Raw genomic sequence first — 12,451 nt, forward strand, 5'->3', positions numbered from 1 at the left:
TGTTTGTTTATTTACAACACAGAGTCTCACTCTGTTGCCCAGGCTGGAATGCAGTGGCATGATCTTGGCTCAATGCAACCTGTCTCCCAGGTTCAAGCGATTCTCCTGCCTCAGCCTCCTGAGTAGCTGGGACTACAGACGTGCGCCACCATGCCTGGCTAGTTTTTGTATTTTTAGTAGACACAGGGTTTTACTATGTTGGCCAGGCTGTCTTGAATTCCTGGCCTCAGGTGATCCACCTGCCTCAGCCTCCCTAAAGTGCTGGGATTAAAGGCATGAGCCACTGCGCCTAGCCTAGTAAGAAGTTTTAATTTCCTCATCTGTAAAATGAAGCTAATTCTTGCCCTTGCTGCTGGATGAACTTATGTAGTTCAAAGAGGATGATATGTATGAAGATATTTTATTAGTTGTTATATTATTTTCTGTTGCCTTCAGTAGAAAGGGAAAATACTAACTCTAAAAGAAAACCTTTAATAAGAATTTGTAGAGTTTGGTTGATAAAAAAGATAACTAAGAGTTACAACTACATAGTTCTTTAGGTAAAAATTATTTTTTGGTTTTCTTTTAAACTTAAAAATGAACTCTATTAAAATATCTTAAAATGACACAACGCCAGTTACAAGCAATATCTGTAAAAAGTGAAAACTGATTGGGAGAATCATAAAATCACTCTGAGGATGTGCATTTATATAACTCTAAGAGCTTCAGAAAATTCATTCCCCTCAGTCAAACCATTCTTAATAATAAAAGTAACTATGTTGAATAATTTGAGTGAAAAATATTCTAAAAGACTACCTGGAATAAAAAAAAAGAAGTTTGGAAGAATAAATAAGGAAACAAGGGCCTCAAGCCCCATTCTCTCCCTAAATTAACAATGGACTGGATATATGTGTTGTGGGTTTATTTTGTTCTGAAATGAAAGTATGTAAAATAAAGGTATCATTTTATTTAAATAACAATATAAAATAAATACACTTTTGTAAATATCATACCAAAATTTTTAATCTAAAAGTAGTCACTATGAAAGTTAGGAAACACGAGAACAGGGATATATATTTCACCTGTCATAAACACAAGGTGTGTTTTTAACATTTGTGATCATCTTTTACTAATATATGGAAATTTTTTTGGAGTTTTGACAGAATATTTGTATCATTTCTGATTAGAGAAACTGTATTTCATATGTGATAGACAACTTTGTTGTACACACATTACTTTTCATCAAAAAAAAAAATGACTAATAATAACAAAACATGCTGCTTCTTTCCCCCTCCATCACCAATGCTACTGCAGGCTCCTTACCTCTATATTGTACACCAGCTGTTTATCTATTCTAATGCAGTTGTGTCTAAAAGCCTACAAAAGAGCAACCATATAATTAAAACAACATTTTAAGATTGACAAATACATTTTGGCTTCCCAAAGCCTTGGAATAACATATAAAACAGATAAAGGAAGACATTAATACCTATAATTAATATGATGCGCATATTTACTCAAAATAGCAACTTTTACTATTTTAGGGTAATGGCACTCTCACAACTATGAACATTTCTGTTTTCTCCTTCTGAATTACAATAATAAAGTCATATTCACTTTGAAGATCTGAAGAGGCCCATTATCCTTAGTATCATAATTATTAGAAATATAAATGGGGAGAGCATTTTGCACAAGGGTACACAGGAGAAAAAAACATCAGTTATGTTTGCTATACAACCGTATGTAAAATCTGCCTTATTGTTTTAAAACACCTATAATTGCACATTTAAAAGATTATCCTGGAAAAATATCTGCAACCAATATAAAAAAAGAGATAATACACTGAGGCTGAGAGTGGTGGCTCATGCCTGTAATCCCATCACCTTGGGAGTCCGAGGTGGGCAGATCACCTGAGGTCAGGAGTTTGAGACCAGCCTGGCCAACATGGCAAAACCCCATCTCTATTAAATATACAAAAATTAGCCAGCCGTGGCGGCAGGTGCCTGTAATCCCAGCTACTCTGGAGGTTGAGGCAGGAGAATTGCTTGAACCTGGAAAACAGAGGTTGCAGTGAGCTGAGATGGCACTACTGCACTCCAGCCTGGGCAACAGGGCAAGACCCTGTCTCAAAAAAGCCAAACCAAAACAAAAAAAGATAATTCCCTAGAAGAAGGGGTCTTCAAGATGGCTGACACTCAAGAGATGTTTGGCACTCACCTCTTCCACAAAGGACTTAAACAGTGAACAGATAATCACACATTGAATAGGGTGTCTAAGAGAAAAACATTACAATTTAAAAGTGACAGGGAATCTCTGAGGCAAGCAAAGACAGAGAAGCAAAGCAGCTGGCTCATATAGAACTGGCTGGGAGCCAGGAGAAACTACTCACTACGAATGGGAAAAAGAGAGATCTACACAGGTCCACATTCCCAATGTCAATTCCTGCAATCCTAGATACAGGAGAGCCCCTTAGTCCTCACAGGCCCAGAGACTAGTTTAGGAAGTTCCCTGGAGCACACTCAATGGCATTATTCCAAAGACAGAGTACTTGCTAAGTCCCACAAAATCTGCTGGCAGCCAAGAGGCTGCAGCATGATGCCATTTTGAAAGCCCAGACACTACCAGACTACATCCTGCTCTGGAGTCCAACAGTTCCTGCATATCCACAAGCCAGAAGCCCCACTGATTTTTCTGTCCACCCAGAGAGCTGCAGTTTCATGATTTCAGCTGGAGTCAACAATGCAACTAGGTCACCAGCACTCTCACCTACACAATGTCCTATATCCTGAGGAGTAGGAGGTGCAGTGCACCAGGGAGGCTGCCCTGGGGACAAAAGGAGCCAAAGCAGGCGCTCCTCAGATCCTGAGAACCACCTGCCTGGGGCCCCTGGTACTGGCAGAAACCCTGTGGCACAGGGTTTCTGTGTGTTTAAAACCCTGCCCAGCAACAGTGTCGTCATGCACTTGCATGTGGCTTTAGGAGGCCTAAGAACTGGCCCACTGTGGGTTGTCCCAGGGCTTAAAGATAGATCCACTCTGCCTGCTACTGGTGCCCACGAGAGCTATCTGGAAACCTGAAGAGAGGCCTACCCCACCCACCACCACTGTGTAAATGCATCATACAAAGACGTGGGGATCAGACTGCCTTGTCTGCTGAGGCCAGAGCCTGCAGGAACTATCAGGGGGCCTAAGGAGAGGCCCACCACACTCTGACTACTGGCACCAGCACCAGAGCCCAAGTGCACTACCAGGGGGCATGGGTATCAACCCATCCCTGTCCAACACTCCTGGTGCCTGTGCACACTATCAAGAGGCCAGATAACAGGCCTACCTGGCCCAATGCAATAGCCGCCTGAACCTGTTGTCATGAGGCCTATGAACAGACCTGCTTCACTCACCACAGCTGGTACCCACACCTATCGTCAGGGGCCTAAGAACACATTTGCCCCACATGCAGCCTCTGGCAATGCCATCTGCACTTGTCGTCCAGTGACATCGGGATCAATGTACCTGACCACCAACCAGGCGCCCAAATACACCATCTGGGGGCCTACAACAGCCCACTCTGCCAACTGCCACTGCTGCTGGGGCCCCAGCACATCACCTGAGAACCTGTGGATCGACTAATCCCACCAGCTACCAGGAGCGCCTATGCACACAACTAGGGGGATCGAAGGATGAGCATGTCAAGCTACTGCTGCTGGTAACCACCCACATGTGCTCCTGGTCTGCTCAGCCTACTGCCACTACTGCTGGCACCCACGTTTGCTGCTTGGGGACCTGAGGATTGGCTTGCAACCACTACAGCCATCACCAATGTCATGCACGCCAAACAGAAACCTGAGGACCCACCCAACCCACTGCTGTCACCACTGGCACCCAAGCAAGCCACCAGGAGGCACAGGGATTGGCCTACCCAGACCTGCTATGACTAGTGTCCAAGTATATTGCCTAGGGACCCAAGAACCAGCATGCACAGCCTGCTGCCACCACCACTGCTATCCAAGGACGACCTGCCTGTGTCCACATCCCCAGCAATGTTTCATTATAGCCTACACTAACGAATGCAGCCTAAGCCACTAACAAACTCAAAGACAACACCGTGGATGACTACAGATGAAAAAATCATATGGATACTACACTAATGTGCCCACATCTGGCAAAACTAAAGCACTCTATCCAAGCAACACTACAGATACAACTATATAAAAAAGTCTTTCCCTATGAAAGCCAATCCACAAAATTTGAAGTGACTGTAACTATACAAGAAAGGTGAAAAAGCAAGAAAACATGGCACCTGTAAAGGAATACAATAATTCTCCAGCCATAGATTCCAACAAAAAGGAAACCAATAAAATTCCTGGAAAAAAAAGGTAGTATGAAAAAATTTGGTGAGATACAAAAAAAAACACAGAAAAACAATAGAAAGTAAGCAGGAAAATAATTCATAATCTCAATGAGAAATTCAATAAAAAGATATCATAGAAAAGAACCAAATAGAAATCCTGAAACTTGAGAATTCAATGAATAAAATAAAAAATTAACAGAGAGCTTCAGCAATAGACTAGATCAAGCAGAATAAACTATTTCTAAACTTGAAGACAGGTATTCTGAAATACAGACAAAAAGAAAAAAAAAGCCTAAGTGACATATGGGAAGCCATAAAGTGATGAGATATCTCAAATTTTGAGAGTTCCAGATGGAGAAGAGATGGGTAAACACATAGAAAACCTATTTTAAAAACAATAGCTGAAAAATTCCCCAAGTCTTTTAAGAGCTATTTTCAAATAGATTCAATCCTCAAAGGTCTCCAAGGCACATTATACTCAACTTATCAGAAGTCAAAGACAAAGAAAGACTTCCAAAAACATCAAGAGAAAAAGCATAAAGCCATATACAAGGAAATCCCAATTAGGGTGACAACAGATTTCTCAGCAGAAATCTTATAAGCCAGGAAAGAATAAGGTGACACATTCATAGTGTTCAAAGGAAAACAACAACGACAACAAAACCCAATTCAACAGGCAAGAATACTACACCCAGAAAAGCTATCCTTCCAAAATAATGGAGAAATAGTCTTTCCTGGACAAGCAAAAACTGAGAGACTTCATTACCAACACACTGACCACACAAGAAATGTTTACACAAGTTCTACAACTAGAAGCAAAAGGATGATATCCACCATCATGGAAACACAAGAAAGTATAAACCTCACTGTAGAGCAAATATACAAATGAGAAAAGAGCCAAATGTTACCAATACAAAAAACAAAACAAAACAAACAAAAAAACCACCCAACTGTAATGATAAACAAAAAAGAAACAAATAAAAGACACACAACTGACAAAATGACAGGAATAAGTCCTCATCCATAATAACAACCTTTAATGTAGACGAATTAAATTCTCCACTTAAAAGATACAGACTGGCTACACGTATATATAAAAAAAGCAGTGTGTCACATATAAAAAACTCTCTCCACCTCTTAAAACACATAAAGACTGAAACTGAGGAAGAATGGAAAAAGATATTCCATAAGAATGGAAACCAAAGTGGGCAGCAGTAGCTATACCTACATCAGAAAAAAACACTTTCTGAGTTAAAAACTGTAAATTAAAAAAAAAAAGAGGGCCATTAAATACTGATAAAAAGATCAATTTCACAAGAAGATATAACAATTCTAAACACCTATGTACCCACCTTGGAGCACCCGGTTATATAAGAAAAATATTATTGGATCTAAAGAGAGACAGAGGCTCAATACCACTAATAGTTGGGGACATTAATACCCCATTCTAAGCATTGGACACCTTATCAAAACAGAAAATCAAAAACAAACATTGGATTTAGACTGTACTTTATAATCGACGAACCTAACAGACATTTAGAGAATACTTTATCTAACGGCTGCAGAATACACATTCTTCTCATCAGTATATGGGACATACTTCAAGGTAGACATTTAGGCCACAAAACAAGTCTCAACAAATTTGAAAAGATCTGAAGTCACACCAAGTATCTTTCTCAGACAACAACGGAATAAAACTAAATATCAGTAAGAGAAACTTTGGAAACTGTACAAATACATGTAAATAAATAAAGATGCTCCTAAATGACCATTGGGTCAATGACATAATTGAGAAGGAAATAAAACATTTCTTATAACGAATAAAAATGGGCGGACTTCCGCCAAGATAGCTCAATAGGAACAGCTCCAGTCTGCAGTTCCCAGTGAGAGTGAGCCAGAAGGTGGGTGATCTTCACATTTCCAACTGAGGTACCAGGTTCATCTCATTGGGACTGGTTAGACAGTGGGTGTAGCTCAAGGAGGGCAAGCCAAAGCAGGGTGGGGTGTTGCCTGACCCGGGAAGTGCAAGGGGCCAGAGAACTCCCTCACCTAGCCAATGGAAGCCATTAGGGACTTTCTAGACACTCTGGCACTCTGGCTCAGATACTGTGCTTTTCCCAATCGTCACAACCCACAGACCAGGAGATTCCCTCCGGTGCCTACAACACCAGCGCCCTGCGTTTCTAGCACAAAACTGGGTGGCCGTTTTAGCTGCAGCTGTTTTGTTTTTTTCCTCATACCCCAGTGGTGCCTGGAATGCCCGCGAGACAGAACCATTGAGTCCCCTGAAAAAAGGGGGCTGACGCCAGGGAGCCAAGTGATCTGGTTTGGTGGGTCCCACCCTAAGGAACACCAGCAAGTTAAGATCCACTGACTTGAAATTCTCGCAGCCAGCATAGCAGTCTGAGCTCGATGGGGGTGGGGGTGTCTGCCATTGCCGAGGCTCGGGTAGGCAGTTTTAATCTCGCCTGTTTAAACAAAGTCACCTGGAAGTTTACACAGCAACTAGGTGGAGCCCATGGCAGCTCAGCAAGGCTTCTGTGGGCAGACAGTGACAAGACTCCCTCCTTGCTGGGCAGGGCATCTCTGAAAAAAGGCAGCAGCCCATCAGGGACTTATAAATAAAGCCCCTATCTTCCAGGGAAAGACCACCTGCTAAAAGGGGTGGTTGTGGGCTCCACTTCAGCAGACTTAAATATCCCTCACTGGCAGCTCTGAAGGGAAAAACAGATCTCCCAGCACAGCACTTGAGCTCTGATAAGGGACAGACTACATCCTCAAGTGGATCCTTGACCCCCATATATCCTGACTGGGAGACACCTCATATAGGAGAGCTCTGGCTGACATCTGGTGGGTACCCTTCTGGGAAGAAGCTAACAGAGGAAGGAGCAGGCAGCAATCTCTGCTGTTCTGCAGCCCCTACAGGTGATTCCCAGGCAAGCAGGATCTGGAGTGGACTGCCAGCAAACTTCAGCAGACCTGCAGCTGAAGGACCTGTTAGAAGGAAAACTAAAAAAACAGAAAGAAATAGCTTCAACATCAACAGAAAGTACATCCACTCAGAGACCACATTCAAAAGTCACCAACTTCAAAGAGCAAAGGTAAACAAATCCACGAAGATAAGAAACCAGTGCAAAAAGGCTGACATCACCAAAAACCAGAACGCCTCTTCTCTTCCAAGGGATCACAACTCACCAGCAAGGAGAACAAAACTGGATGGAGAATGAGTTTGATGAATTGACAGAAGCATAGGGTAATACAAACTTCTCTGAGCTAAAGGAGCGTGTTCTAACCCAGTGCAAGGAAACTTAAGAACCTTGAAAAAAGGTTAGATGAAATACTAGTATAGAGAAGAACATAAGTGACTTGATGGAGCTGAAAAACACAGCACAAGAACTTCATGAAGCATATACAAGTTTCAATAGCCGAACCAATCAAGTGGAAGAAAGGATATAAGAACATAAGTGACTTGATGGAGCTGAAAAACACAGCACAAGAACTTCATGAAGCATATACAAGTTTCAATAGCCGAACCAATCAAGTGGAAGAAAGGATATTAGAGCTTGAAGATAAACTCAATGAAATGAAGCAAGAAGGCAAGATTAATGAAAAAGGAGTGAAAAGAAAGAACAAGGCCTCCAAGAAATATGGGATTATGTGAAAAGACTAAATCTATGTTTGATCGGTGTACCTAAAAGTGAAGGGGAGAATGAAACCAAGTTGGAAAATACTCTTCAGGATATTATTCAGGAGAGCTTCCCCAATGTAGCAGGTCAGGCCCACATTCAAATTCAGGAAATACAGAGAAGACCACAAAGATATTCCTAGAGATGAGTAACCCCAAGGCACATAATCGTCAGATTCACCAGGGCTGAAATGAAGGAAAAAATGCTAAGGGGAGCCAGAGAGAAAGGTCGTGTTACCCACAAAGGGAAGCCCATCAGACTCACAGTGGATCTCTCAGCAGAAACCCTACAAAGTCAGAATAGAGTAGGGGTCAATATACAACATCCTTAAAAGAATTTTCAACCTAGAATTTCAAATCCAGCCACACTAAGATTCATAAGCGAAGGAGAAATAAAATCCTTTACAGATAAGCAACTGCTGAGAGATTTTGTCACCACCAGGCCTGCCTTACAAGAGTTCCTGAAGGAAGCACTAAACATGGAAAGGAACAATCAGTACCAGCCACTGCAAAAATGTAACAAATTGTAAAGACCATCAACACTATGAAGAAGCTGCATCAACTAACAAGAAAAACAACCACCTAGCATCAAACTGGCAAGATTAAATTCACACATAATAATATTAACCTTAAATGTGAATGAGTTAAATGCCCCAATCAAAAGACACAGACTGGCAAATTGGATAGAGTCAAGAACCATCTGTGTGCTGTATTCAGGAGACCCATCTGATGTGCAAAGACACTCATAGGCTCAAAATAAAGGGATGGAGGAAGATTTCCCAAGCAAATGAAGAGCAAAAAAAAAGAAAAAAAAAAAAGCAGTGGTTGCAAATCTAGTCACTGATAAAACAAACTTTAAACCAAAAAAAAGATTAAGAGAGACAAAGAAGGGCATTACATATGGTAAAGAGATTAATGTAACAAGAGCTAACTATCCTAAATATATATACACCCAATACAGGAGCACCCAGATACATAAAGCAAGTTCTTAATGTCCGAAAAAGAGATTTTGACTCCCACAGAACAATAGTGGGAGACTTTAACACCCCACTGTCAATATTAGACAGATCAACAAGACAGAAAATTAACAAGGATATCCAGGGTTGAACTCAGATCTGGACCAAGTGGACTTAATAAACGTCTACAGAATTCTCCACCCCAAATCTACAGAATATGCATTATTCTCTGCACCACATGGCACTTATTCTAAAACTGACCACATAAATGAAAGTAAATCAGTCCTCAGCAAATGCAAAAGAATGGAAATTGTAATAGTCTCTCAGATCACAGTGCAATCAAATTAGAACTCAGGATTAAGAAACTCACTCGAAACCACACAACTAAATGCAAACAGATCAACCTGCTCCTAAATGACTCTAGGATAAATAATGAAATGAAAGCAGAAAAAAAGACGTTCTTCAAAACCAGTAAGAACGAAGATACAATGTACGAGAATACCTGGGATACATTTAAAGCAGTGGCTGGGGGGAAATTTATACACTAAATGCCCACAAGAGAAGCAAGGAAAGGTGTGTCTAAAATTTAAAATCGATACTCTAATGTAATGATTAAAAGAACTAGAGAAGCAAGATCAAACAAATTCAAAAGCTAGCAGAAGACAAGAAATAACTATGATCAGAGCAGAACTGAAGGAGATAGAGACACAAGAAACCCTTCAGAAAAATCAATAAATCCAGGACCTGTTTTTTTAAAAAAGATCAACAAAATAGATAGACCACTAGCCAGACTAATAGAAAAGAGAGTAGAATCAGAAGATGGCCGAGTAGGAGCAGCTCTGGATTGCACCTTCCAGCAAGAGCATGGAGGGTGAGTGGTCACCACATTTCCAGACAGATTTTTATTGCCCACAGACAAGGAAGATTCCCGGGCACAAGAGCGCCACAGGTCTTCAGTGTGGCTGTTTTGGCCAGCCCGGCGGGTCTCCACACAAAAAACTCACACGGGTCCAGGCGCCATTTCAGCTGGTGACTGGAATGCCTGAGAGACAGAGTCACCATTCAACTGATAAAAGGGGGACTGAAATAGAGAGCCAGGCCAGGAGATTCCTGGGTGAAAAAGTGTCACGAGCCTCCAATGTGGCTGTTTCAGCTGGTGTAGCAGATCTCTGCACAAGAACTCACATAAATTAGGGTGCCCTTTCAACTGGTTACTGGAACCCCTGGGAGACGGAGTCGCCCATTCAACTGAAAAAAAAGGGGGTCTGAGGCAGGGAGCCAGGTGATCTGGTAAAGCTGGTCCTACCCCCACAAGGACCAGCAATCTAAAACAATCTGGATTGAGAGTTTCACAGCAAGCTCAGCTGAACTTGGGACCGTCCAGCTATGCAGGGGAGGGGCATCTGACATTACCGAGGCAGCCCACCACTACAAAGGTAGTTGGCCCTTGCCGAGGCAGTCCGCCATTACAGAGAGAGTCTGCCATTACAGTGGCAGGCAGCCATTGCCGAGGCAGTTCTAACTATACCCCTATAAATAGGACTGCAGGGAAACTCACAAGGCAGCTGGGCGGACCCCACAGCAGCTCAGCAATGCCTTTGCTGGCAGAATGTGACTAGGCTAACTCCTTGCTGGGCAGGGCATCCCTGAAAAAAGGCAGCAGCATGACAGAAACTTATAAATAAAGCCTTACCTTCCCGGGACAGAGCACCTCGGAAAAAAAAAACGTGGTTATGAGTTCTGCTGCAGCAGACTTAAACATACCTACCCAGAAGCTCTGAATGGAACAATGGAGCTCACAGCTCTGCACTTAAGCTCCTATATAGGACAGACTGTCTCCTCAAGCAACTCCTGGACTCCTGTAGATCCAAAGAGTCACCTCATAAAGGAGAGCTCAGACTGATATCTGGCAGGTATCCTTCTGGGACAAAGATAGCAGAAGAAGAAACTGGCAGCAAACCTTACTGTTCTGCAGCCACTGCAGGTGACCTCCAGGGAAGCAGGGTCTGGAGTGGACCTTCAGCAGTCCTACAGCAGAGGGGCATGATTATTAGAAGGAAAACTAAGAAACAGAAATAAGTAACTTCATCATGAACAAACAGGACTTCCACTCAGAGACCCCATCTGAAAGTCACCAACTACAAAGACCACACGTAAATAAATGTACAAAGATAGGAAGAAACCAGCACAAAAAGGATAAAAAAACACCCAAAACCAGAATGCCTATCCTCCTACAAGGGATCACAGATCCTCAGCAGCAAGGGAACAAGCCTGGATGGAGAATGAGTCTGATGAACTGACAGAAGCAGGCTTCAGAAGGTGGGTAATAAGAAACTTCTCTGGGCTAAAAGAACATGTTCTAACCCAATGAAAAGAAACTAACAACCTTGAAAAAAGGTTTGACAAAATACTAACGAGAATAAACAGCTTAGAGAGGGATATAAATGAATTGATGCAACTGAAAAACATAACACGACAACTCTGTAAAACATACACAAGTTTCAAGAGCCGAATTGACCAAGCAAAAGAAGGGATATCAGATGTCGAAGATCAACTCAATGAAATAAAACAAGAAGGCATGATTAGAGAAAAAACAGTAAAAAGAAATGAACATAGCCTCCAAGAAATATGGGATTATGTGAAAAGACCTATCTATGTTCGATAGGTGTATCTGAATGTGATAGAGAGAATGAATCCAAGCTGGAAAACACTCTTGAGGATATTATCCAGGAATACTTCCCCGAACTAGCAAGGCAGGCCAACAATATTCAAGTCCAGGAAATACAGAGAACATCACAAAGATATTCCTCAAGAAGAGCAACCCCAAGACATACAGTCGTCAGATTCACATGGGCTGAAATGAAGGAGAAAATGCTAAGGGCAGCCAGAAAGGAAGGTCTGGTCACCCACAAAGGGAAGCCTATTAGACTCACAGTGGATCTCTCAGCAAAAATCCTAAAAGCCAGAAGAGTAGGGGCCAATATTCAACATCTTTAAAGAAAAGAACTTTCAACCAAGAATTTCATATCCAGCCAAACTAAGTCTCACAAGCGAAGGAGAAATAAAATCCCTTACAAACAAGCAATTACTCAAAGATTTCATCACGATCAGGCCTGCTTTACAAGAGCTCCTGAAAGAAGCACTAAACATAGAAAGGAACAACCAGTATCAGCCACTCCAAAAACATACCAAATGATAAAGAGCATCAACACAATGAAGAAACTGCATCAACTAACAGGCAACACAACCAGCTAGCATCAAAATGGCAGGATCAAATTCAAACATAACAATATTAACCCTAAATGTAAATGGGCTAAATGCCCCAATCAAAAGACACAGACTGGCAAATTGGATAAAAAGCCAAGACCCATTGGTGTGCTGTATCCAGGAAACTCATTTCACATGCAAGTATACACATAGGCTCAAAATAAAGGGATGGAGGAAGATTTACCAAGCAAATGGAGAGGGAAAAAAAAAAAAAAAA

At 41.8% G+C, this 12,451-nt stretch overlaps 1 protein-coding gene across 4 annotated transcripts in view; it reads right to left on the reverse strand.

Moving 5' to 3' along the window:
• SLF1 (SMC5-SMC6 complex localization factor 1) overlaps window positions 1-12,451 on the reverse strand; it is a 95,115-nt gene that overhangs the window by 34,591 nt on the left and 48,073 nt on the right. For all 4 annotated transcript variants that reach the window (XM_032274000.1, XM_032273390.1, XM_032274087.1 and 1 more), the window contains one exon: window positions 1,303-1,356. In XM_032274000.1, the coding sequence (XP_032129891.1) occupies window positions 1,303-1,356 (54 nt within the window). The remainder of the gene's footprint in view (window positions 1-1,302; window positions 1,357-12,451) is intronic.

The sequence above is a fragment of the Sapajus apella genome, unplaced genomic scaffold (genome assembly GCF_009761245.1).
Source record: "Sapajus apella isolate SASKATOON/1434 unplaced genomic scaffold, GSC_monkey_1.0 scaffold1, whole genome shotgun sequence".
In the NCBI taxonomy this organism is placed as follows: Eukaryota; Metazoa; Chordata; class Mammalia; order Primates; family Cebidae; genus Sapajus; species Sapajus apella.